Raw genomic sequence first — 26019 nt, forward strand, 5'->3', positions numbered from 1 at the left:
TGCTTTTCACAGCTGCAGTCTGTGTCAGCACCTCTTCCTGATTTGGTGCTCTGGGCTGGGCATCCATGCTTGGGATGGATGAGGCCCCACACTTCTCAGGCTCCCCTGCCTGTCCCCCCTCCCACCCCAAGGCTGAGATGTCCCTTTGGAACCACAGTCGCTCCCACAGGAGAGGAGCCGGCCCTTTCTGCTCTCCACCCTTCCTCCCGGTCTCCATCTGGTACTTCCTGTGCGTCCTTGGCCAGAAGACTCCCCTTCAACCAGTCTCCAGTGAATTATTCCGGTGGATTGTTCTTAAATGTAGTTGTGACTCCAGCTTGGTCCCAGGAGGAGTTGAGCGTAACATCCATCTACTCTGCTGCCATCTTGGATCTCCTCCCAAAATCAACTTTTAAAATACTGTCTTTTGTTTGATCAAAGAAAGCACTAGTAGAAAGGTGAAAAGGCGGTGTATAGTTCACTCAACCTTTTTGCCCTCTCTCCCAAAACACTCACCATCTTTATTATCTTTGTTATATTACCACTGAATCATGATTTTGAGTTAAGATACATAAAAAGATAATATACAGTAGTCACAATGAACTCAAACATGTTAACCAAAAAGACACCAAATAAAAATTATTTTTAACACATCAGTCATTCTTTATTCCCTTAAATAGTGACAGCAGAAGCTGGTCTCAGTTTCTCATTTTTAAAGTTCTTCTCTCCTTCAAATTATTTTAAGCTTCCAAAGACATAAACACCTGTATATACAAAGAAGCAGGGTGGCGGTGCATGTGACATCCATTCTTCATTCTTAAAGAAAAACACTGTGAAAAGTTAGCTTTTTACCTGCTCTTCAATTCTAAAAGGAAACTAATTTGAAAGATTCAGAAATTTAAGTTAAGTGCGCAACAGGTTTTTTTACTTGAAGCGAACATAGAACTCCAAGTTGCGCTAAGCGGGTTGGAAAGGAGAAGGAATATCTGGGCCCTGCCTAAGCCGGGAGAGTTCAGGAGCAGATGGAGACCAACGATCCCCAACACAGAAGACTGGGTTTATCGTCTCTTCCCACACGCCGCCGAGTTAGAGAAGTCCGTCCCAGAGCTTTAAACCGCTCCATCTCCCTAGAAGGTGGAAAGAGTTCATTAATTATGACATTTCCACCCCCACACGTCACCTCGCCCCTCTCCCCTCTCCCTTCCCCTCCCCATCACCTCTCTCCTCCAATTCCTCCTGCCCTCTGTTGGTTACTTACTGAATGTTTTCTATACGAGTCTGACTTTGTTTCGAGCTTTAATCTCTTACTTCACTGCATTTAGATTATAGGTGTTGAAGCTTCTTTTTATTTTGCATCATTTTTTATTAAAAATAATTTCTTTCAACCCTGGCTGGTTGGCTCAGTGGTAGAGCATCCGCCCAGCGTGTGGAAGTCCCGGGTTTGATTATCAGCCAGGGCACACAGGAGAAGTGACCATCTGCTTCTCCACCCCTCCCCCTCTCCTTCCTCTCTGTCTCTCTCTTCCCCTCCCGCAGCCAAGGCTCCATTGGAGCAAAGTTGGCCTGGGTGCTGAGGATGGCTCCATGGCCTCTGCCTCAGGTGCTAGAATGGCTCTGGTTGCAATAGAGCAATGCCCCAGATGGGCAGAGCATCGCCTCCTGATGGGCATGCCATGTGGATTCCATGTAGGAGTCTGACTACCTCCCTGCTTCTCACTTTGGAAAATAATAATAATAATAATAATAATTTCTTTTTTAAATGAGAGGAGGGGAGATAGAGAGACAGACTCCCGCATGCATCCCAACCAGAATCCACCCAGCATCTCCTGTCTGGGGCCAATGCTCAAATCAACTGAGCTATCCTCAGCACCTGGGGCTGATGCTCTGAGCCCCTGGCCGCAGGAGGGGAAGAGAGAGAGAGAGAGAGAGAGAGAGAGAGAGAGAGAGAGAGAAGGGAGAGAAGGGAGAGAAGGGAGAGAGGGCGGGAGGGAGCAGCAGATGGTTTCTTCTCATGTGTGCCCTGACTGGGTATAGAACTTGGGATGTCTGTATGCTCTATCCACTGAGCCAACTGACCAGGGCCAAATAATTTCTATAAGAGGCGCAGAGAGCTCAGTTGATGTCTCTAAAGCCACAGCCAAGTAGAAGAGCCAGGATTCAAACCCAGGGAGGTTAAATCCAGAGATTACATTGCTCTTCTGGGAGCTATATTTTCATACTCTTAGCAAATAACAGTCAGTACTGTGTACTGAGCCTTCTAATTCTTCAAATGAATGTATGTTAAGCACCCCATGTTAGACACTCAGTCAACAACCCCAGGAAGTTGGTTTAATTTAACAAGCACATTTTACAAAAAGACAGGTGAGGGCAACTGACGTGGTCAAGGCTGCACAGCTGGCCTTGATCACCGGTCAGGTGGCTTGACTTTTTAAAGCACTTTTTTGGTCTATTACTCACTCAGGGACTGTGCCAGGCCCAGGAACCTCTCCGTATATATCTTCTGGCTGAATGAATGAACATTGATCCGCTCACCCTCTGCAGAAGGTCGGCAGAGGCGGCTGCGGTAACTGACTCGGACAAGGTAGGCAGGCAGCTTGATTGGGTAACTCAGCCATTAAAGAGCTGCTGAGACCCCACAGGGTCCTGGGGGGCAGGGTGGGGGTGACCTGCTCTAGGAGAGGCAAGCTGGCATGCAGAAAGGAATCCTCACCAGACCGAGTTTTAAAAAATGCAGCTCTACTGAGAAACGCAACAAATTTAGTAATCAAGTTTCACAGCGTCTGCAAATTACTTTCCAATGGTTAAAATAGAGAAGAGTGAGCAAACACGGACAATTTGTATATCTAGGTGAAAACGTACGGTGTTCATTCTACTGTTCTTCTGTATTTTATGCAGATTTAAAGTTCTCCAAATAAAAAGTTGAAGAAAAGGGGAAGGGAGGGAGGGAAGAAATTCTAGCATGGTTCATTCACCATCTATTGACTTTTGATTATCAAGTAATTTATTCATAAAAATTGCTAAAATATATTATCTGAATAGATGACACTCACTGAAAACAGTCCTTTACTGACATTTATGGGTATGTTTTATTTTTACGTTTATAGATAATCCTCAGACTTACTTCCTTTCAAAGAGCAGTTGCATTTTCAACAAACCTTGCAATAAAAATTTGCTACCCAATTAAAAAGTGTTACTGTGTTCTGTGATAGCAAAAATAAATAAATAAATATTGCTGCTTGAGATTAGCTGCTTTAGAAAGCAAGAATTCATTTTGGAGGCATAAGAAGATTCAAATGGCCCTGGCCGGTTGGCTCAGTGGTAGAGCATCGGCCTGGCGTGCAGGAGTCCCAGGTTCGATTCCCAGCCAGGGCACATAGGAGAAGCGCCCATCTGCTTCTCCACCCCTCCCCCTCTCCTTCCTCTCTGTCTCTCTCTTCCCCTCCTGCAGCCAGGGCTCCATTGGAGCAAAGTTTGCCCGGGCGCTGGGGATGGCTCTGTGGCCTCTGCCTCAGGCGCTATAATGGCTCTGGTTGCGGCAGAGCGACGCCCCAAGATGGGCAGAGCATCGCCCCCTGGTGGGCATGCTGGGTGGATCCCAGTCGGGCGCATGTGGGAGTCTGTCTGACTGCCTCCCCGTTTCCAACTTAGGAAAAATACACACACACAAAAAAAAAGAAGATTCAAATGCTCGATATTCTTACTGCTATCGTAAAAATAATTTTGATGAATAACTCACTGGTAGTTTTCTTTTCTCTCCTATTGTGCTTATTGACCAAAACTTTAAACACAATAGAATTTAAAATTTATAGAAAAAAGCCAATAGTAAAATTTATTTGTAATACATGCATTTTATCGGGATTTTTGAACTTTTCATTTACTTTTTTGCATTTTAAAATATATAACTGTTAAACCTTTATTGAATAATATAAAGTAGAAAGAACGAAAGCAAGTGGAAGTTTTTTACCCACAGACAGCTGCATTTAATATACTGGTGGGATATCCTTTAGTCTTTTTTTCTATCTGTAGTATTTGTGTTTTCTTGACTCTCCTGTACAAATAATCGCCTGATCAGATCTGCTCAGTAGATGAAATAAATACACTGTCTTCTGCCCATAAGTTTATTGTTATTTTTTACATTCTAGCTGATAATTTACAATCAGTTCTGAAACTGAATCCTTTGCGATTTTCCTTCACCCTCTACTTTAAAAATATTTCTTTTTTTATATCAGAAACCTTATCAATATATATATATATATATATATATATATATATATATATTGTTTGTTTTTAATGGTGCATCCTTTTCTTTTCCAGGGACAAGAAAACACCCTGCAGTGGTGTTCCCCATGGAACCTGGCAGCTCTAACCCTCTGTACGGCTCAGTGAGGGAATGGTGAGAACACTTCGGGCCAGACTGGGAGGTGTAACTGCTGACACTATGAGCAGAGGACAGAAGCCCACCTCCTGGGAGGCTCAGAGGACATTAGTATACATTTCTGGGGGGGGGGGTGTGCAGTCCTCTGCCCCCAGGACTATGGTCAGCTGGGTGTGGAGCTAAAACACGTCTGGTCAGCTGCAGCCTGGGCCTGTTACCAGGCACAGAGAGCCGAGTGCCGGGTTCCGGCAACAGGAAGTCACCGTTTCCCTGGGTGGCGGAAGGGGCTGCCTGCACTGCCCCGCCTCCTGGCTCCGCTTTCTGTAGCCACCCCCTCCCCCGTGTCCTCCGTGAGCGCTGGAGGCCAGCCTCGGCCCCCTGCTCCTGAGAAGTAAGGACCAAGATCTCCACTTACCCCGCAGCAGCCGCAGCACTGGCAGTCCCCACACAGGGTCCCCAGGAGGCCGTTGACCACCTGGATGGCGCAGAGAATCATCTGGACCCCTCCCGTGATCAGCAGGATGGAGAAGAGGGTCAGGTTCCAGGGAACCACCTCTTCCGGCTTCAAGCACTGGCTCCACAAGCCTTCGTTGCTCAGGTAATCCCTGTCCGGAACACGAGTGGGGTGGGGACGGAGACATGTATGAAAAGTAGGCAATGCCCTAGACCAGAGAGGCACCTTCATAATTTTTTCGTCTGCAATACTTCCTATCCAAAACATAATGCTCCATAAGAAAAATATCCCACGAAAACAAGAGGTTTAACAATAATGCCTAACATTTTCATCAACCAGGTACTAGGTAGGGGTTAGACCCTGTTCCAGACATTTTACACATAGTAACTCTTTCATTTCTCAGAGAAACCTTAAGGTTCTTGTCTTTTTCACAAATTAGAAATTGAGGCCCAGAGAGGTGAAGCGACTTGCTCCAAGGTCACACAGCTACTCAGTGACAGAGTGATTTTTGTGAGCTGACCAAGAGAACGGGAAAACTCAATACCTAGGAGGGAGCCAGGAGGAGGAAGGCTCTCCACGAGAGGAGTCTCACGACGGTTCCTGGACTTTGTCCCGCCTGTTGTCATTTGGGACCACTTGGACTTTGGACAAATTACTTGTCCAGTCTAGTGGCCATGTAAGGTACAATTATGTCTTACAGTCAAAGGTCCTTACTTCTCTTGATTTTTTAAAGGTCTAATTCTAGCCAACTTGTGAATCTGACTCAACCATATATTTGTTAACCTGTGGGAATGTCACACGAGAAAGATTGAATTCATGAAAAGCACTAAGTAATCTGCGGCCGTTATACATATTTTCCAGACACTCTGAAGTGGGAGAACTGCAGTCCACTCGTGGACTCTGCTCGTCAGGAGCCCTCTGGGACGCCCAGGGCCCCGTGCCGTGAAGGGGTCGTGTGAAGGACGCTGTCTTCACCAAGAACGGCAGGAAGGCGGCCCTGCTCTGGGGAACTGTCATTCCTCCTCACATTCTCAGAGCCACAGAGGGTCTCCCCCTTCCTTTAAGCCTCCTCTGTCCGCTCAGGCCTCAGTGGGAACCTGTCTGCATGTGGTCGTTACATCAACACCCCCCCCCCCCACCGAGTCTTCAGGCTCCTGTTTCTGATTGATTCAATGAATCAGCACACACTAATTTTGATATATTCCATGTTAAAATCTGAAAAATCTTTGCAATGAAGGAAGACGCCTTGGCATTTCACACAGTCGAGGGCACAAAGGAATGAGCATTTTGCTCTTGTTTTAAACATAAAACATTGTTTATAGCATCGACTGACCTTTCCCCAAAGAGCACAGGTTCTCTGGTCACTAGCTGTGTGACTATCGGTAAAATGGGAATAGCATTACCCATGAAAAGCATATTATTGTGAGGATTACATGAGTTAACACCAGTGAGGTGCTTAGGACAGTGCCTAGCATATAGTAAGTACTAATTAACACTAGAATTGTTATTCTTTCACTTAATCTGAGCCGTCTGGTCTAAAGGAAAGAGCCTGTAGTTTGGGGTTCAGGGACTTGGGTTTGAACGCAAGCCTTCCTCTTACTGACTGTGGATTCCTCATACATGTACTTGTACCCGCCCCCATCCCTTTCCCACGGGCCGTGTCAGACTCTTCATCTATAAAATACACTGCAAACCACCCCTCCTGTGGGAGTCCACTGAGATAATACCCCTTATGCATTGTTGTGTAAGAGCTCGTTTCAGAAGTTGTTCTTTTCAAACACTTGTCTCTCTGCTCTGTATTTCTCCATGGACTTCTGGTTTGACACTTTGTGCACTGGATGCTGGTCACCAGTCACAGAGAGACAGGATTGTCCAGGTACACTTGGTAAAGAAAAGATGCTGAGAAGAAGAGCTCGTCAGACCCAAGTTCTCTGCCTCTTCCCGGGCGTGTGCAGTGGTGGGACGACAGCACCTCCTGGTGGTGAGATCAAACGCTCACAGGGTCCCAGGCCTGCTGCCTCCTCCGCCCTCACAAACCACCATGGATGGCCATTCCAGGCCCTTCTTGCCCCCAATCTCTCTGTTCTGGGGCTCTCAGAGAGCCTGCCAGTGATGGCTGTGCCCAACTCTCCAACTTCAGGTGAGAGGCAGCCTCTGACTTCATGGTACTGGGAACTGACTGTGTTTCCACATTCTGGGCAGCAGGGGGCGCTCAGGCAGACTGCCTTCATCCTGAGCAGGGTCTCAAAGCCTCCATTCTCCTAAAGGGCATTTCCACCCAAGCTGCAGCCATCCCCAAACTTGGAAAGGAGTGCCGTGCATTTCATGCAACTCACTTCCTGCAGCTGCAGGGGAGCCTCACCACTCAGCCCGTCCACTCAGCCTGTCCACTCCACATGGCCCACTCAGCCTGTCCACTCTGCCTGGCCACTCAGCCTGTCCACTCTGCCTGGCCCGCTCTGCATGGCCACTCAGCCTGTCCACTCAGCCTGGTCACTCAGCCTGGCCACCTCAGGTGCCACTCCTCTGGGCAGTCCTGACGCCCTCCTGCCCTCAGCTGGCGCTGGTCCCCTTATAGCTTCCCAGCACTCTGCGTCATCATCTGGCCACGTGCCTGTCTTCTTTCCGTGTCTGTGCACTCACAGGGGCAGCGACCTTGTCCCCTGTGTCTGTCCCCAGTTCCGGCACAGGGAGTTTGACACCCTGCGACCTGCTGTGTTCCAGGCACTGGGCCGACGGCAGCCAGCACCTTCTGCATCGGGTCAGGAGGAGCTGCTGTCCTTGCTCTGAGCTGGGACAGCTCCGGCACAACGTAGGCTGTGGCCACGTGTTTCCATTCTCTTTGTTTGTTAATTAATTCTCCTTCTATATACTAATTACTAGCTGGGGAGCCCTTGGTACAACATTTTGTTCTTCATTTTTCTGCTTTTAGGGTTAAGAATTCTTCTCGGGTTTACTAGGAAGTTTCATTGAGGTCATGCCTGGGACATTCTTGGACCTAATCATGAACAGGAGGAAGAGGAAGAGGAGGAAGAAGCGGCTGCCACTGCTGACGTTTGGTCCTGTCGTTTGGGCTTGGACAGCGATGTCTCTTTTCTGCTCGTTATGCAGCCGTGTATGTGTGTGTGTTAGCATCACAGCTGCGGCGACAGCTGCTGCTCTGGTCACACACTGGGATCCAATGGACAAGAGTCCACGGCCCAATAAAAAAACAGGAGGTGGGAGCCCCCTGAGGCTTTGCTCGGTGGAATCTATACAAAGATCAGAGGGTGCCCGCCATAGTCCGTGGTGGCCAAGATAAAGCCCTGGGACTTGGAGTCAGGAAACTTGGGTTCAGGCTTCTGTCTCTAAGAAACAGTATTGTTTCAGGCGAGTCACTTGTCAACTCTCTGGGCCTCAACTATCTCCTGGGAAGGAGGGTTCACAATCTCATAAGCTTTTTCGGAGGAGCAAATGAAACGTGAGGGAAAGCATTTTATAAACTTCAATCGTCGTTATAGACAGGCCTCTGCTTGCTGAGGGACCTAAAGTCCACGAGGACTGTGATGTGAATTCTGGTCTCCGCAGAGAGGCCGCGGGACGTAGAAGACGGGTACGCCGGGCAGGTGCGCCAGCTGGCGCAGGGTGCGGTGAGACGCTCCTTGCCTGGGTCCACCGTCCTGAAAGCCCAGCTGTGCCCACTGGGCCACAGCTCGCACCTTGTATCTTATGCGGAACCAAATTCTAAAGTCAGGGCAAGAGGGACAAAACCACGAATGGTCAAAACCGCTCTTACCCTGTAAATCACCTGGAAAGTGTGGCGGACACGGCTGTGTGATACAAGCCTACACTGCACAGCAGTTTTGGTCATATGATCGTGTGAAGCCGCTGTGCCGATGTCTGGGCATTTGGACCTTTCTCCCCACAGCGCCTTGTCAAAGCCATCGAGAGGGCAGAGAATTCTGCAAGGCCCCTGCTTGCCTGCAAAGTTTACTCCGCTTTGTTTTCACGATTAAACTTCTCGAATCTGATACCTATTAATGGACGAGTCAGTTGTTGCGGGGAGCAGCTCCAATAACATGCATGACAGCGTCCCCCAGAGAGCGACACACGTGACACGGGTTGTGACGGAAATGAGAGCTTGCTTCGCTGGGGGGGGGGGGCAAACACAGAGGACGTGGCAGGCTGGTTTCCTGTCCCTCCCCCGGCTGATAGCTCCGGGGCTGGCCGGCTCACAGACCAGCGTCGCTCTCCTGAGCTAGGCCATCATCCCTCTGCACCACGAGCAGGGCGGGAGCGCGCCAAAGGAGGTGTGACGCCCTGGACGTCAGACGTCGGAGACGGTTGTCCTGCCTTGGAGTGGGACTTGGTGTCTGCTCTGCTTCCTGTCTCCCTCCTTTGTTTGGACTTAGATTTACTCTAATTGAATTCAAGCTCATCACGGATAGTATTATTTACATAACAATAAATATAAAAACTGTGTCTAACTCTGCGCTGGTGCCTATCACCTGTACCTTACACTGTCATCTGTCCCCTACACTGTCACCTGTACCTTACACTATCACCTGTACCTTACACTATCACCTGTACCCTACACTGTGGTTCAGTGAAAGCACACGGCCTGCCATGGCAGTGGGGCCACACCAGTCCTCTGTCAGAGGAGAGGGCGTCAGCGCATTGGGTGGCCCTGTCTGAGACGGGAGGATCCTAGAGGCCTTGTGTTCCTGGTTAACTACGGACGAGGGTGGGGATGACATTCAAGTGAACTTGTGAACACACCAAGACCTTGGATCATAACAGAACCAGGACTGCCACCTGCCCCATCAGAAGCCCACTCTGCGGTTAACTTGTCGCTGTGAATTAATAAAGGGGGTTGAGTTCATCGGTTGGCATCCTATCGATTTTCTAGTAACGAATGCATCCGCCCCGTGCAGGAGGACCTCACACCGGCCGTGCCTGACCCTCCGGAAGTGTCCGTCACTGAGCTGGGCGGAGGGGCTGCCGTGGTGAACAGAGCAGAGATGGCCCCGCTCCCGTGGACACTGACCCTCCGGAAGTGCCCGTCACTGAGCTGGGCGGAGGGGCTGCCGTGGTGAACAGAGCAGAGACGGCCGCGCTCCCGTGGACACTGACCCTCCGGAAGTGTCCGTCACTGAGCTGGGCGGAGAGGCTGCCGTGGTGAACAGAGCAGAGACGGCCGCGCTCCCGTGGACACTGGCGTCTGCGCAGGAACTGTCCTGTGTTTGTGATGTTCAATACGGTCACTACCAGACATGCGCGGCCACTGAGGATTTGGAGCATGGCTAATGCGGCTGAGGAATTTTTAATTTTATTTCATTTAAATCTAAATCTAAATTTAAATATCTACAGCCTGACCAGGTGGTGGCGCAGTGGATAGAGCACTGACCTGGGACACAGAGGATACATGTTTGAAACCCTGAGGTCGCCGGCTTGAGCGCGGGGTCGCTAGCTTGAGCATGAGCTCATCGACATGATCCCGTGGTCACTGGCTAAAGCCCAAGGTCGCTGGCTTGAGCAAGGGATCACTGGCTCAGCTGGAGCCCCCCTATCAAGGCACATATGAGAAAGCAATCAATGAACAACTAAAGTGCCACAACTACGAACTGATGCTTCTCATCTCTCTCCCTTCCTGTTTCTCTCTTGCTAAAATAAAATAAAATAATAAAATAAATAAAATATTTAAATAGCTACATATGACTCCTGGCTACCGTACTGGACTGCAGGCAGGCGGCAGAGGATGTGTAATATAAAAGGACCCAGCCTGGGAGTCGGAGGACGTGAGTCTGAACCCCGACCCTGCCCAGCGAGCCCTCTGACTTGGAGCAAGTCACATTTATTAACCCTGTGTCGGCAGGTACTAAATTACCTTTTGGGGTTACTGTGGATATTAAATTATAAATTTGTTAGAGAAAAAAGAAAGGTCTTTCTAACCTACAGAGTACCCTGAAAACATGGTGTTATTTTAATGAGTTCCACTAACATAAATGTCATGAAGGATCTACAAGGATTCTAATGTCACTTGCTGTCGACTGGCACCTCCGACATTGTTGGGTTATAGAGCATCCGGGGGACGAGGGAAAGCCACGGAGCCCTGTGAGTGAGGGATCATTCTTGCTCTCTGTGCTGAGCTTTGCCGTGGAAGCCACTGCTCTGTTCACTAATGTTGTTCGTTGTCCCACGTGTCTGCTGATGCGGTTCGCATGTCAGCGCAGACACCGCCAATCCCCTTCCCTGAGGCCAGCTGAGGTGCCCCACCCCGTCGCCATCGCTCCCGGTCTCCGTCTACAGAGCCGTGAGGGGTGAGCCCTGGAGCAGCTTCTGTCCAGCGCACAGCTCACAGCCCCAGCTCTGCCTCGGAGGGCGGCATGCCCCAGGCTTGTGGGGTAAGATGTCGGACACGGGGGCAGTCTCTCCCCTGGGCCATGAACCCGACTGTGCCCCTTGTGGTGACAGGTGGGAATTGCAGGGTGCACCTTACCCGTCTTGGAAGGGGTAGCCCCATGTGTCATTATTGCCCATGAGACATTTCGGCCCCTTGTTGATGGAGATGGCTGAGGTGATAAATGAATACCCAGCACCCAGGAATCCAATCACAGCAAATATTGTGGACGTGAACATCTGAAAGAGAAGAGAGAGACAGCCAGGTTCATAAGGCGTCCACTGGTGGCTGTCCACACCCCTCACCAGCCTGTTGTTGAGCGCGGTGACTCCAGCGGGGTTGCAGATAGAAGCCAGTGTTTAGAGGAGATGGAGCCGCTGGGGTCTCCTAGGATGAAATTTGGTGTCTCACATCCCCTTCTTTACCTCACCCGTATTTTTTTTCACCTATTCATTGATGACTGAAGTGCTAATTACGATTTGATACATCTGAATCAAGGTTTTCAATCTTGTTAAGTATAGAATCTCCTTTGCAGGGCTAATATGAAAGACAGTCTATTATAGAATCAAAGAATATTACAATGGGAAGTGATCTCAAAGGTTTTCTGGCGTAAACATCTCACTGAGACTAAGTCACTCCGTGGTCTTACGCAGCAGGCAAGGGCTGCTTATCAGAAAGAGTAGAAGTCTAGAAAATTTCCTCACTGGTTGTAGTTACATTTCTTGAGGTCAAAAGATTGAATCCAATCTTTCTCCCATGTGGTAGCAGTCTTTAAAAATACCTGGACATTTTATATCTTAAAGAAGTGTATTTTATATTTCATATCTCTCCACTCTTTCTGTCCCCTGAAAGTTTTCTCTTCCTTGAGTTAAACAAGCCCAACCATTCCAGTTCTTTTAAATGTTTTCATATGACAGGGATTACTTACTGAAAATAGATTGTATTAGCAACTTTCTTTATAAATTATAAAATAAAAAAAAAATTTATAATATGAAAAGCAGAAAAAAAATCCTGGAGCCCATCCAAGCAAACTGTCTCTGATGGTAAAAAGTATTATGCCCAGGGAGATACAATGTCTATTCTAAACAACAGTAAGAGTAGTGTAAAAACATTAATAATTTTAGAAATAGAAGTAGAAAATATCACCTCCTTTGCTTTGGCAGCATGAAGATGTGCAAAGCATAGACTTTTTTTCTTAAAAATAATTTTTTATTTTTTATTTATAGTTGATAAATAAATTTATATTATATGTAAATTTTATATTACATATTATATATTATTTATATTTTATTAGTTTCAGGTGTACAGCATAGAGGTCAAACATTTATATAGCTTATGAAGGGATCAGCCTAATAAATCTTATACCCACGGGGCACCACACATAGTTATTACAATGTTACTGACTATACTCCTGTGCTGTATGTTATATCTCTAACTACCAATTTGTGCTACTGAATCCCTTCTTCCTTTTCCTCCATCCCTCCAATGCCCCTCCCATCTGGCAACCATCAAAATGTTTCCATGTCTATGAATTCGTTTCTGTTTTGTTTGTTCATTTATTTTGTTTTTTAGATTCCATGTACAAATGAGATTATATGGTATTTGTCTTTCTCTGTCTGACTTATTTTGCTGAGCAAAATACCCTCTAGGTCTATTGATGCTATCACAAATTGTAAGATCACATTCCTTTTTTATGGCTAAGTAATATTCCATTGTGTCTATGCACCACTATTTCTTTATCAGTTTGTCTATTGATGGACACTCAGGTTGCTTCAATACCTTGGCTGCAATGAACACATGGGTGCATATGTCTTTTCAAATTAGTGTTTTGGGTTTCTTTGGATAAATACTCAGAAGTGGGATTGCTGGGTCCTTCTTTGTCTTTTGTTATAACTTTTGTTTGAAAGTCTATTTTGTCTGGTATAGGCATTGCTACCTCAGCTTTTTTTGGAGTCCATTTTTATGAAATATCTTTTTCCATTACTTTACTTTCGGTCTTTGTGTATCTTCTGATCTGAAATGAATCTCTTGTAGGCAGCCTATACATGAATCATGTTTTCTTATCCATTTAACCACCCTATTGATTAGAGTATTTACTCCATTTACATTTAAAGTATTTGTTGACAGACATCTAGTTATTGCCATTGTATTATTTATATTTTTTTTATTTTTTTTTCCTTCTTCTTAAAGAAGTCCCTTTAACATTTTTGTAATACTGGTTTGGTGGTGATGAACTCCTTTAGCCTTATCCTGTCTGGGAATCTCTTTATTTGTCCTTAGATTCTAAATAATGGCTTTGCTGTGTTGAATACTCTTGGTTGTAGGTCCTTTGTTGATTTTAATCACTTTGAATATTTTCTGCCAATCCCTTCTGGCCTGCAATGTTTTTATTAATAAATCAGCTGACAGTCTTATGGAAGATTTGTTGTAGGCCACTCATTGTTTTTCTTTTGCTGCTTTTACGATTCTGTTTTGGTCTCGACCTTGCGGCATTTTAATTACAATGTGTCTTGGTGTGGCCTCTTTGGTTTCATCCGGTTTGGCTCCTCTGTACTCCTCAGGCTTGTCTATTGTCTTCTTCAGGTTAAGGCAGTTTTTTGTTTTGTTTTGTTCTTGTTGTTTTTATTTTTTGTCATTATTTCTTTATTCTCTTTCTCCTTCTTCTTCTTTTTTCAAGTGAGAGGAAGAGAGATAGACAGACTCTCGCATGTGCCCTGACCGGGATCCACCCAGCAACCCCATCTGGGGTCATGCTCACAGTTGTGCTATCTTTAGCTCTTGAGGCAGAGGCTCCATGGAACCATCCTCAGGGTCTGGGACCAATGCACTCGAACCAATCAAGCCATGGCTGCAGGAGGGAAAGAGAGAGAGAGAGAGAAGGGGGAGAGGTGGAGAAGCAGATGGTCGCTTCTCCTGTGTGCCTTGACCGGGAATTGAACTTGGGACATCCACACAGCAGGCCGATGCTTTACTACTGAGCCAACTGGCCAGGGCCCTGTCATTATTTCTTCAGATAGGTTTTCAATTCTGTATTCTTTTTCCTCTCTTTTTGGTACCCTATGGTAGGAATGTTGGTATGCTTGATGTTGTCCCAGAGGTCTCTTAAACTATGCTCATGTTTTGGGTTCTTTTTTCTTTTTGCTGCTCTGATTGGGTGTTTTCTGCTTCCTTGTCTTCCAGTCACTGATTTGATCTTCTGCTTCATCTAATGTGTTGTTGATTTTTTTCGAGTGGTCTTTATTTCAGTTTTTGTATTCTTCGTTTCTGTTTTTTGTTTGTTTGTTTCTTATCTCCAGTTTTAGGTTTCCTAATGTCTTTGTTGCGGTTCTTGCTGAGATTGTTGAGCATCCTGATAACTAGTGGTTCATACGCTGCATGTGGTAGACTGCTTGTCCCTCTTTTCCCCAGTTCTTTTCTGGAGTTTTGTTCTGTTTTTTCATTTGGGACGTGTTTCTGTTTCTCCTTATCTTGGCTGTCTCCCTGTGTTTGTTTCTATGTGTTAAGTAGGGCTGCTACATCTCCCAATCTTGGGAGAGTGGCCTTAGGTAGTAGGTGTCCTGTGAGGTCCAGTGGCATGGTCTTTCTGGTCATCTGAGCCAGGTGCTCCAGGTTTGTCCCCTGTGTGAGTTGTGTATGCCCTCCTGTTGTCCATAGTTGAGCCATGATTGCCATTGGAATGTCAATGGGAGGGAATGACCCTTGGGCTGATAAGTTGTGAGGACTGGCCATGACCATGGTGAAGAAGCTATTATGCAGGGACTGACCCTACAGAGCAAGACTTGCTTTAGCGGGGTCCTCGTCCCTGCTGTTTGCCCACTGGGTATGATATTTGTGAAGATGGTTGGGTGGTGCTCTGATGTGGTTTATAAGCTGGCCACTGGATGTTTGTTGACAGGAGGGGTTCTTGTTTAGGCCAACCTCAGCTGTTGCTTATGCCCTGCCTGAGGCCACTCGGTACGAGCTACAACGTGATCTGCAGGTGATTGCCACTTGCAAAGCAGAAGAGTTTTAAAAGTCAGCAGACCCAGGCTCAAATCTCAGCATTGCCACTTTTCTCTGTTGACTCTGCATAATGTACATATATCCTTGGAGCCTTAGTTTTTCCATCTATAAAACGGGCATGATAAAGCTTACTTGAAGGTTTATTGCAGAAATCCGATGTGATCATCTAAGTTCACTGTCATGTACTCCCTTTTCCCTCCATGTGCTACTAACCATATTATCACAACGTATATGCTGGGGGTGGTGTTTGCGAGTGCAGAGGATCTGAGGGCACCCGGGCAACCGAAATCTATGGAATAATGGAGTTTCACATCCAGAAGGAGGCTGAGCTGGATCCGGGACCGGGTCTCCTCCCTCCCAGCCCCGTGTCCTGCACCCTCCACTCCCCCAAATACACACGCTCCCCCCATGACGCACTGCGCGAACACCAGACCCCTGTTGTTTGTATGTTGCCTTGGTTCTCGCACAGAAATATAATGGCACATAAAAAAACGATCTTTTTTGCTTACTTGACTCTTGATCTTGAGTTCTAATTAGCAGTCAGGAACCAGGACACCATTGGTGGCTAAGAAGAGTATCTAACGTTGGTGCAATGGAAAGGAGTGACTGCATTATTTAGGAAAGCAATTTGGAAGTCTGAGAAGACCTGGCTCCCAGCCGTCTCTGCACCACCCGGGTCCACCTCTCTGACCTCAGCTTCCTGTGGTAAACAGAAGAGAGCGGTGGGGGAATTCTAGACGGTCCCTTGAATTCGAGCAAGTCAGGATGTCAACATCTGTTGTTAAGTGAGAGGAGAAATCGGACTTGTGCTGTGGCCGCGGTGTGAACTGAGCAAGGTTTTAGATATCGGCCCGGGAACATTCTAGCCAGCCAATGTTTACAGACACAAAGAGTGAGCGTGAAGGCAAACACTCTTTATTTTAGGCAAGTCTAAATAAATGAAAAACCAGGTTAACATAAAATATCAATGAGACTTTTTTTTTCATGTTTCCAAAGAGTTTCCACTGTAAACACTGTCCAATGAAATCATGTTGATTGTGTATACAGAGTGGAGCAAAAGTAGGTTTACAGTCGTTCATACGGAAAATAATACAGTAATGAATAAACAATGCTACAAGAATAAGCTTGGTCACATACTCACAACTGTAAACCCATTTTTGTCTCACCCTGTATACGCATATATAATTTAATATTATCCAATAACCACCATTAAAAAAGTAAAAAAATGATATATATATATATATATTTTTTTTTTTTTCTTTAACTCAATATGTCTGAACTATTATCATTTAACATGTAGTCAGGATAAGAATGACCAGAGAGATACTTTACATTCTTGTTGCTGTACGTTTTTGAACTCTGCTGTGTATTTTACGCTGACGGGGCGTCTCTGTTTAGAGGAGTCGCCCTTCATGTGCTCAGAGACACAGGTGGGCAGTGGCCGTTGTATCGAACAGCGTACTCTACCTAGAACATTGAAAACTGGAGTTTTTGTAGTAAAAGTTTAAAACAATGCCTGGCTAGTGTCTGCGCTGAACTTATGAAGCAGATGAAAAGGAGCTGTGTAACAAATCAGGTGGAAAGTCACTCACAGGGTGATCTGATCATACATTGCCAGCTGGCCCTTAAGTAAGGCGGGTAGCCTCGCCCCAGGCTAAAGGAAGTTTCTCTTCCCCTTCCCCTTCTCCATCCACCTGCTTGCGCATCTAGATGAACACACGTGGGAAACGCCTCTTTTCCAGACCTCTTGGAGATGTAACCCCCCTCAGGGGAGCACCAGTTCTTGCTAACTACCCTGTACTCTAATCATAGAGATTTAACTGGCTTGCCTTCTTCTACTTCCCTGGGATCTTCCTTACGTTCCCTCCTTAATTCCAAATGTATAAAAGAAGTGGAGAAACGGTCATTCCTTGGAGCACTTGAGATCTTGCCTCCTGCCGTGTCCTCTGTGCGACTTCAGGAAACGCTCTATACCAATTCTCAGCCGGTTTGGATATTCTCCCATGGACAGCGATGATGGGCACTCCCGGGAGGGAGGGAAATGTCAGAGAGGAGAGAAACATGGTGGCTCTCCATCAAACCAATAACATTTTATTTCTTTATAAAGTGATCTGAAGAAAATGTGGTCTCGAGCTACAGCTTCATAAAAGCCACAGGTGGGGTGTTCTGTTTTTATATTCCAATTTGAAATATCTCACCTTAAAATGAGCAAAACAACCACCTCAAACTGACTTTTCATAACGTTTCCAGATGAAACTCGTGAAGCAAGGTGCACTTTTGTGTCACTCTGCGATCAGTCATCTTAGGCTCAGCAGCCTTTAGAACTTGCCAAATTCACTACTCAGAGATATCGTCGTGGTCCAAACTAGCATGGAGAAACTTTATCATGGGTTTCAAGATACATAATTTTTCACGTTAAAAGAAAAGTTAGTGAAATCAGGTTGAACACGTTAGAGACCAGACACTCTAACTGGTGATGTTTAAAGTAGCCAGGCAGGCCCTGGCTGGTTGGCTCAGCGGTAGAGCGTTGGCCTGGCGTGCGGGGGAGCCGGGTTCGATTCCCGGCCAGGGCACATAGGAGAAGCGCCCATTTGCTTCTCCACCCCCACCCCCCTCTTTCCTCTCTGTCTCTCTCTTCCTCTCCCGCAGCCAAGGCTCCACTTGAGCAAAGATGGCCTAGGCGCTGGGGATGGCTCCTTGGCCTCTGCCCCAGGCGCTAGAGTGGCTCTGGTCACGGCAGAGCGACGCCCCGGAGGGGCAGAGCATCGCCCCCTGGTGGGCAGAGCGTCGCCCCTGGTGGGCGTGCCGGGTGGATCCTGGTCGGGTGCACGTGGGAGTCTGTCTGTCTCTCCCCATTTCCAGCTTCAGAAAAATACAAAAAAAAAAAAATAATAATAATAAATAAATAAATAAATAAATAAAGTAGCCAGGCAAGCGGCTTGGAATATACCTGGAAGAAGACACAATATTGGGGAACAGTGGTAGCCTGTGGGGGGCGGGGCAGGAGAAAGGGGGGACCAGAGTCGGAGTCAGGAATCGGAAGCTTCCTCCGTAGCCTCTGCACCATGGAAATGTTTTTTTTTGTTTGTTTTTGGGGTTTTTTTGTACTTTTCTGAAGCTGGAAATGGGGAGAGACAGTCAGACTCCCACATGCGCCCAACTGGGATCCACCCCGCACGCCCACCAGGGGCGACACTCTGCCCACCAGGGGGCGATGCTCTGCCCCTCCGGGCGTCGCTCTGCCATGACCAGAGCCACTCTAGCGCCTGGGGCAGAGGCCAAGGAGCCATCCCCAGCGCCCAGGCCATCTTTGCTCCAATGGAGCCTTGGCTGCGGGAGGGGAAGAGAGAGACAGAGAGGAAGGAGGGGGCGGGAGTGGAGAAGCAAATGGGCTCTTCTCCTATGTGCCCTGGCCGGGAATTGAACCTGGGTCCTCCGCACGCCAGGCCGACGCTCTACCGCTGAGCCAACTGGCCAGGGCCGGAAATGTTTTTCCACCTAATGAGTAAATCCTAGAGAGGGACACTAGAGTGTCTTGGTCATGGACATGAATTCCAGGCAGGCCGAGTTGGGTGTGAGTCCTGGCTGCCCCCTCAGAAGCTAAACTTTCTGAGGTTGCCATCTCTGTTTTGTAAAGGAAGGTTCAGTAATAAGTCCCTGCCTGAGAGAGATCATCTCGCTAACAGTGAATAGGGCATCAAAGGGACACACCTAGAAAATCACATGGCCCCAGGTGGGTTACGTTCAGCATACCCAGTAACCTCTTCCGCCTAGTTCCAAGTTTCAGATGATTTCGCAGGTCCCTAGCCAGCCCGTCGTGAATGTCATTATTATAGTACAGTGCTGTGGTTATCATATCCTCACACACTCTCGTTTGCCACATGTACGGAGAGCATAACTCCGAGCAGGAAAATAAAAGCAAACAGGCGAACTCGCTTACGGATGTTCAACACACCCGTTCTGTCCACACTGATAAAGAAATGTGTGTGTGTGTAGGCTGTAAACTCTCCCCCCGGAACGGAAGGCAGAGACGCCCTCTCGTCAGGTGCCCTCTGACTCACTCACCACTTGTCAGCCTTAAGACCACCTCCTCTGTTGGGGTCTGGAGGCAGACCACCTGGGGTCCGACCCCAGCCCTGCCCCTGTCGGCGGTGGGTGCTTGGTCAGGCGTGGGCTTGCGTTTGCTGAGCCAGAAGGAAGAGGCACCGGGGGGCTGGGAAGGGAGGAGAGGCGGGTGGTGTGCGGGCATGGTGTCTGGAGACCTGGGCGCTGGCAACGAGTTGGAGAAACACCTCTGGGAGGTGGGAGGGCGTGCAGGCTCCTCTGAGCCATTATTCTCAGAGACACATAGCGATTACTGGAAGTGGGGTGGGTTGTTTTGTTTTTTTTTGCCTTAAAACATTAATTTTTTGTATTTCTGGCCATGCTAGGGAAGGGGGAAGGATGGCGGAGAGGGTGCTGCAGTCAAAAAGTCATCATGTTTATGTGCCTCATATTTTTTATTTATTTATCAAGCGGGGTGTTTAATGCTCACCTGCTGAGATTTCATGAGAGATGAACCTGAAAGTTTGGAAATCACCTGCAGTCCCTCCTGAGGAAGCCTTGACTTGACCCGACCCGAGGGATGGAGGACTCTCGCGTCCTCAGTGCCCCAGGCCCTTGGCACTACCCTCCCCTTCCCTGCACGCTGGGGCTTAAACATCCTCCCCCAAGCCCTGCGCTGTTCTTAGGCAAGGTAGCGAGGGCCACGATCCATTTTACAGCATAGAAATCATCTAGTGACGCAGGCGGGTGCCGTACTGTGTTTTTTTCTTACAAGTTTGTTATTTTAAAAGAACTGTCTCATGTCCCCCTGAAAGTGGCTAAAAAGCTCACTTCAGACGTGCTCACCCGGGGCCCCTCTAGGGGGCGCTGGGGAGGACTCTGCAATGTGAACGCTCCTTTAGGACCGGCTGGAACCCGTCCTAGCCCGCAGACCTGAGGTCATCCGAACCCGCCTGCGAGTGGGGTGGGCCTTCCCGGGATGGGACTGAAGGGTGCTGGAAGGCCCGCCTCCCTAATATATCCCCTGTCATGCCAGGGCCGAGGCCAGGCAGGTCCACACTGGATTTGGGCGGATGGTAGAGAAACTGTGGACCTGGAAAGTGCTGGGCCATCCCGTTTAATAAAGTCACACAACGGCGGACAAGCACACAGGCAGGGGAAACCGCCTCTTGGGCAAACAAACAGCAAAACGGCCCCTCCCAGGGGCGGGCAGGAAGGCACATCGTGCAGCCGCAACCCCCCCCCCGAGTGCAAGCAGCCGTAGCCTTATACGGGCTATGCACACGGGCCTCTGCCACGCGCTCACACACTCATCAGGCGAAGTGCTGGCAGCTGGCACACCAGCGAGCAAGCCCGAGGGCCGCCCACATCTCCTCTGTGACTCCGCCCTCATCCTCTACTAAAGAGGCTCTCTGAGTCAGGGTCTTCTGCAGGCTCGCGTTAAAGCACGTACTCAACATGAATGAACTGATGAAATGCATTCGCTGTCCCGGTGGACCCTGAGGGACCCATTTCTGTCCGGGTTCGAGGGCACGGGAAACTCCGGTCTGGGGGGGAAGAGGCTGAGCCCTGAGAGCAATCCTCGGTCAGGCTGTCACAGCCCCGGGACGTCCCCTCAGCTTGCCTCGCATCTGGTTTATGAAACTGCGGAGCCTGGAGCTGGGGGCTCTGCCTCAGAGCAGGGGGCGCCTCCATTTCCTAGTTCACCACAAACGTGTCAGCCAGGCGAGCTCACAACTTTCCCCAGCTCTGCGGGCACCGCAGCCTGCTCCACTGTTGATTTGTGGGTTTTAAGCGAGAGGGGGGAGAAGGAGAACTGCATGCACCCAGGCTGGGATCTACCTGGCAACCCCCATCTAGGTCCGATGCTCGGACCAACCAAGCTATCCTCAGCACCTGGGGCTGACACTAGGACCAATTGAGCCACTGGCTGTTGGAGGGGAAGAGGGAGAGAAGAGGGAGAGGGAGGGGGAGAGAAGTAGATGGTTGCTTCTCATGTGTGCTGTGACTGGGGTTCAAACCTGGGACTTCTGCAGGCTAGCCTGATGCTCTATCCATTGAGCCAACTGGCCAGGGCCCACTGTCAATTTTTATTCCTGGTGTTACCACTCAAGAAAAGAAAAAAAATGAGACAGCTAGCTTCTGGAAACTCCAGAAAGACATAACAAAGGAGAGGAGAGGGAGGTCAGGACAGGACAGAGCAAAAGGCTGTGCAGATAGCAGCAGGATGGAGCCCCCAGCCCTCGGCCTGGTCTGTTTATACCTCACGGGCCTTTGTACCCAGCAAGGTTTAAGAAGCAGAGTTCTTGAAACGCCTGAGGGGAAGGCTGTGAGTCTGTGGGAAAGGACCCGTCTTCCAGCTCTAGAGCGCCCGTCAAATCCTGCTGCAGCTCTTTTCTTTCCGTCTGACAAATGTGTGTAATACCTTTCTTTATGAAATGGCTGCTGCGTGGCCCCAGATCCCCAGAACAAAACTGAAGGAGGCTCCAGAGCAGGGACGTGGCTCAGTGGCCCTCCGGGGTGGGCGGGGACGGCACACAGAGGCTCCGCCTCCCCCAGTGCCCATTGTGCCGAGTGCAGGCTCAGGGACACCACGGCAGCTTTTTAATTTCTGGAAAAGTAGTAGGGTTTCCAGACACTTCTAGTGAACTCTATCTTTAGAAGCTGGCAGCTGATTACAAGCAAACAAAACAAAAACCAGAAAGGGCCTGCTGGCCACCTGGAGCGCGGTGGCCCCTGGTCCAGGGCAGCTGTGGCTGGTGCCTGAGCTGACAGCCTGGCCTGGCTGGTCCTCTGATGGGCACTGGCCTGGGGACAGTCAGCCAGTGGTTTGGAGGTGACAGCCGCACCTCCCCCCAAGGGCAGGCCCCACGTGGGGGGGGTGGGGGGTGGTTTAGGGAGCTCAGAGGGAGGACTGAACCGGCAGCAGACATTCGGGTCATATTGACTCACCTGCACTCGTGAAAACAGGATTTGGGGCCTTCCTCTTGCGCTTTGCTTAAATCTAATTAATAAACAAGTTTTGCACAATCCTTTGAATGTTGTTGCACTTCTCACTGTGGTTGTATATAAACCACAGATCATCAAAACGCTGTTTTAATGGGCCGATCTTCAGCTCTATTCAACACCAGGAAATGAGCTGGTAGACTAAACAGTGAGTCCTTTATCTCTTCATCTAATTTCCTTCACTGCTATTTTCTTTCAAATGCTCATCTACGACAAAGTCTCCCAAGTAGAGCAGGATTATATTTCAAGCAAAGAATGAGTTAGGTATTTCCTCTTAATCTTAATTACATAAAATATTACATTATATATAACACATGCCATATAATTATATTAATAATTTCTGGTTATTTTACGTCTTTTTGTGAATGACGATGTAAAGGTGACTCCACTACTCAGTGCTTACTTGGGACTTCTGATGGTGTAAAGGGGATGTGTTCATGATCTATGACCTCATGTGGAAATCCGTGTGCTGTGCACAGTGCACCAGCCTCAGGCCTTCAGGTGTGCGCAGTAAATATTCTTTAATTTATAAATGAGCAAATATGGACCCTGGCCAGTTAGCTCAGTGGTAGAGCAACGGCTTAGAGTATGGACATCCCGGGTTCAATTCTTAGGGCACATAGGAGAAGCGACCATCTGCTTCTTCACCCCTCCCCACCCCCTCTCTGTATCCCTCTCATAGTCATGGCTACATTGGTTTGAGACAATTGGCCCCCTGTGCTTGGCCCTCTGCACTGAGGATGGCTCCCTGGAGCCTCTGCCCCAGGTGCTAAAAATAGCTTGGTTTCTGAGCAACAGCCCTAGATGGCCAGAGCACCCCAGGTAGGAGCTTGCAGGGTGAATCCCAGTTGGGGTGCATGTGGAAGTCTGTCTATATCCCATCCACTGACTTAAAAAAAAAATGAGCAAGTACGGTGAGCAAGAATGGCAACAGGATTAGCTTCAGAACAGAGAACTTTCCCTTTAAGAAGGGAAGGTGAGTGTGTCTAGTTCATCACTGGGGTCGGTGTCCCTAGGTGGACAGTGAACCTCGGGAGACTGGAGCAGGAGCCGGCCTCCCCGCCACCCCGCGCCATCCTCGGCCTCCCCGCCACCCCGCGCCATCCTCGGCCTCCCCGCCACCCCGCGCCATCCCCGCCTCCCTGCCCTTTGCCACATCGCTGTACTTGAACTTTTAACGCTTTTCTCTTTCCTTCATTTGTATCATCTGAATCAAATCTAGAATCTTTAGCAAGCAGAACATCATGTTATTGAATTCTTGCTTGCTTGCATTCTCGGAGCTGGAGACTTGTTCTCCTTTTGTTAAAAAGGGAGGTTATGAGAGCTGAGAAATAGTAAACACTTTTTTTTCCCATACAATAGATTTTTTTTTTTTCATGACGGAATTAAAGGGTTGAAGGGGAATCGAAAAGGAAATAACTTTCCGCGTTATTGGAAAAGAGAGCACATCTGTGTTGTAGCAGAGTGTGCCCCAGACCCGGGCAATTCAGCGCTAGTCCAACCCAGCGCCCTACAGCCCAGGCGAGCGGACAGGGCAGAGAGCCGCCAGGGCCATGCCCTGCTGTAGCAGCGGAGCCGACCCCGCGGCCCAGAATTCTCTCCTGTCCCCCAACTCTGGAACGGGGACGCCTCATCGCTCTGTCCATCTGCAAGAAGGCTGGCTGGCTGCCCACCCGAAGTTGGAAGTCCTGAGGCGAAATCCCCGGAGAAGTGGGAAGGGCTGGGCGGGAGGCGGGGTGTGGGCCGTGCGGGGGGCGGGGCGTTTCAGGGGTTACCGTGGAGACGACTTTACCCTCCGTTATTGTCCCAGCCCCCTTCGCAGATGGACGGAGAAGGAGAAGGGAGGGACGGGTCTAAGGTCTCAGGCCTCTCGTGGGGAGGTCGAGCCCCGTCTCCGCCTTCCCGGCCTGGGTTCCTCATGTGACCACACGGCGGGGCCCCAGCTCGGACGCCCCTGCTTGCTCGTAAGACCGAAAGTGCCAGTCACACCCGGAAACTACTTAACTTTATACACTAACGTCACCCCAATAAACTCAATAAAAATATAAATAAGAAATAACACACACAATGGTAGTCGTGCACGACAAGGAGGAGGGCGCTGGTATTTTACAATGTATCGTCATTGTTACTTTGCACCCACAGGAAGAATTCCGTCTGTCCGGCAACAGCTGTCCCCAGAGTCCTCCTTGCTGGTTATTCGTCCCCCACCCACGAGACGCCCCCACAAGGGGACAGTGCGCCCTGGAATAATCCTGGTGTGCACCCCCTGGTCACTCACCGCAAACCTCTTCCCGCAGCTCTCGTTGCCACAGCAACCACAGCAGTCATTGTTCTTCAGGCCCAGGAACACCAGCGCAGGGAAGATCATCTGCCAGCAAGAGAAGCCGCTCAGGATGGGTCTTGGAGTGAAGGGAGGACCCACCCCTGCCAGTCTGTGTGAGGAGGCACAGCCCTGACGTGGGACTTGGTGGCCAAAGGGTATGGCAGGAACTAGCAGCATGGCAGTGGCGGCCTGGATGATTGTTACTAAGTACTTAGGTGTCACTGGCCTGACTGCAGTGTCAATGGAGCAGGATTTCAAGACACCCTGAACTTCTATTCGGATGGCAGTTCTTGATTGCTATGGGAGGTGCTCTCTAAGGCAGCAGCCCCCAGTCGCTGTTGGAAACAAGGGGTAAGGAGTGCCTCGTGCACGCGTGGAGAGGAATCCACTGACACCTACCTCCTGCTCTTGGTGCTTTTCACTCAATCTATTTGCTAGAAAGTCTGTTTCCGCTCCCCACACCCCTCACATGTCCCAGCTCCCTCCTCTCTTGTTGGATTAAAGCACTTCTGTGACCTGCAGTGTGGTTCCTGGAATTTAACGGCTCACGAGAACAACTGGCAGGCCCAAGTTTAAGTTACCCAGTACATTTAGGGGACACGTCCTCCTCCGGTCCCACCGGAGAAGGGAAAACAAAGGCACTGGCATTGTGCAATGCTCGGGCTTCGGTCAGCCCCCAAGTCTCCTGCTGGTCAGCAGGTGCCCAAGTCTAGAAGAATGGGGGGCACACCTCCCTCAGGGGGACCTCCAGGCTTTCCTACTCACCAGGACTCCGCCTCCTAGTATCCCTCCAAAATACCAGACTTCATTAGAAAGGTGATCCTTGTCGTCGATCACTTTCCCTCCGGGGAAGAACAACAGGATGTTGGCCAGCAAGCTGAACACCGTGAGGGGGATGAGGGTGCCCCCCAGGCACTTGGCACAGCTCCCGGTGCACATGCCGGGGACGGGTGGCACAGGGCAGGGAGAGCGGCCCTTCGCTGCCTCCTTCACGGGCTCTCGCGAGCGATCGGCCGCAGGTCCCAGTAAACGTCCCCAGGCCCGTCTGTGCTCTGCAGCTGAGAAGAGAGTCAGCCGGTGACCTGCGTCCGGGGCGTTGCTTCAGCTTCTCCAGTACCGCAGAGGCTCGACGCTGATGGGTATTTATACGCTCTTCCCGACCTGGAGTCTTTCTTTCTTCCCCCCTTGCACCCCCGTAAATGAGATTAGGTTCAGAGCTATCATTTTGCCATGGAGACCAATAACCTCTGTTAATAATCCACTAGGGCAGACAAGACACACTTGCTGCGATCGAACCCAGGCTGGAACAGACAGCGCTGGGAACGACCGCACCTTTGATCTGACAGCGCCCCCACCCACATACAGACACACTTCCCCCGCGGGCTCTTTATAAATCACCCGACAGTTGAGTGGCATCCTAGCGAAACGCAGGGGCCGGAGAACTTGGTGGTGGAGAG

General features: G+C 49.2%; 1 protein-coding gene across 1 annotated transcript; it reads right to left on the reverse strand.

The window, feature by feature from the left end:
- Positions 1–618: 618 nt before the first annotated feature.
- On the reverse strand, positions 619–25758 carry LOC136379994 (transmembrane 4 L6 family member 4). The gene is made up of 5 exons (XM_066347744.1): positions 25328–25758; positions 24518–24607; positions 11287–11426; positions 4770–4959; positions 619–1106 (listed from the first exon to the last, which is right to left on the reverse strand). Exons 1-5 carry the CDS (start codon positions 25499–25501, stop codon positions 1089–1091), a joined length of 612 nt encoding a protein of 203 aa, XP_066203841.1. The 5' UTR covers positions 25502–25758; the 3' UTR covers positions 619–1088.
- Between the last annotated feature and the right edge of the window lie 261 nt (positions 25759–26019).

The sequence above is a fragment of the Saccopteryx leptura genome, chromosome 8 (genome assembly GCF_036850995.1).
Source record: "Saccopteryx leptura isolate mSacLep1 chromosome 8, mSacLep1_pri_phased_curated, whole genome shotgun sequence".
In the NCBI taxonomy this organism is placed as follows: Eukaryota; Metazoa; Chordata; class Mammalia; order Chiroptera; family Emballonuridae; genus Saccopteryx; species Saccopteryx leptura.

Coding starts and splice junctions, on each gene's coding strand:
- LOC136379994 (XM_066347744.1), bottom strand. CDS start 25,501: ATGTGCACCGGGAGCTGTGCCAAGTGCCTGGGGGGCACCCTCATCCCC. Junction 11,427..24,517: donor GCTGCGGGAAGAGGTTTGCG/GTGAGTGACCAG, acceptor CTTCTCTTTCAG/ATGTTCACGTCCACAATATT. Junction 4,960..11,286: donor GGCTACCCCTTCCAAGACGG/GTAAGGTGCACC, acceptor TGTTCCGGACAG/GGATTACCTGAGCAACGAAG.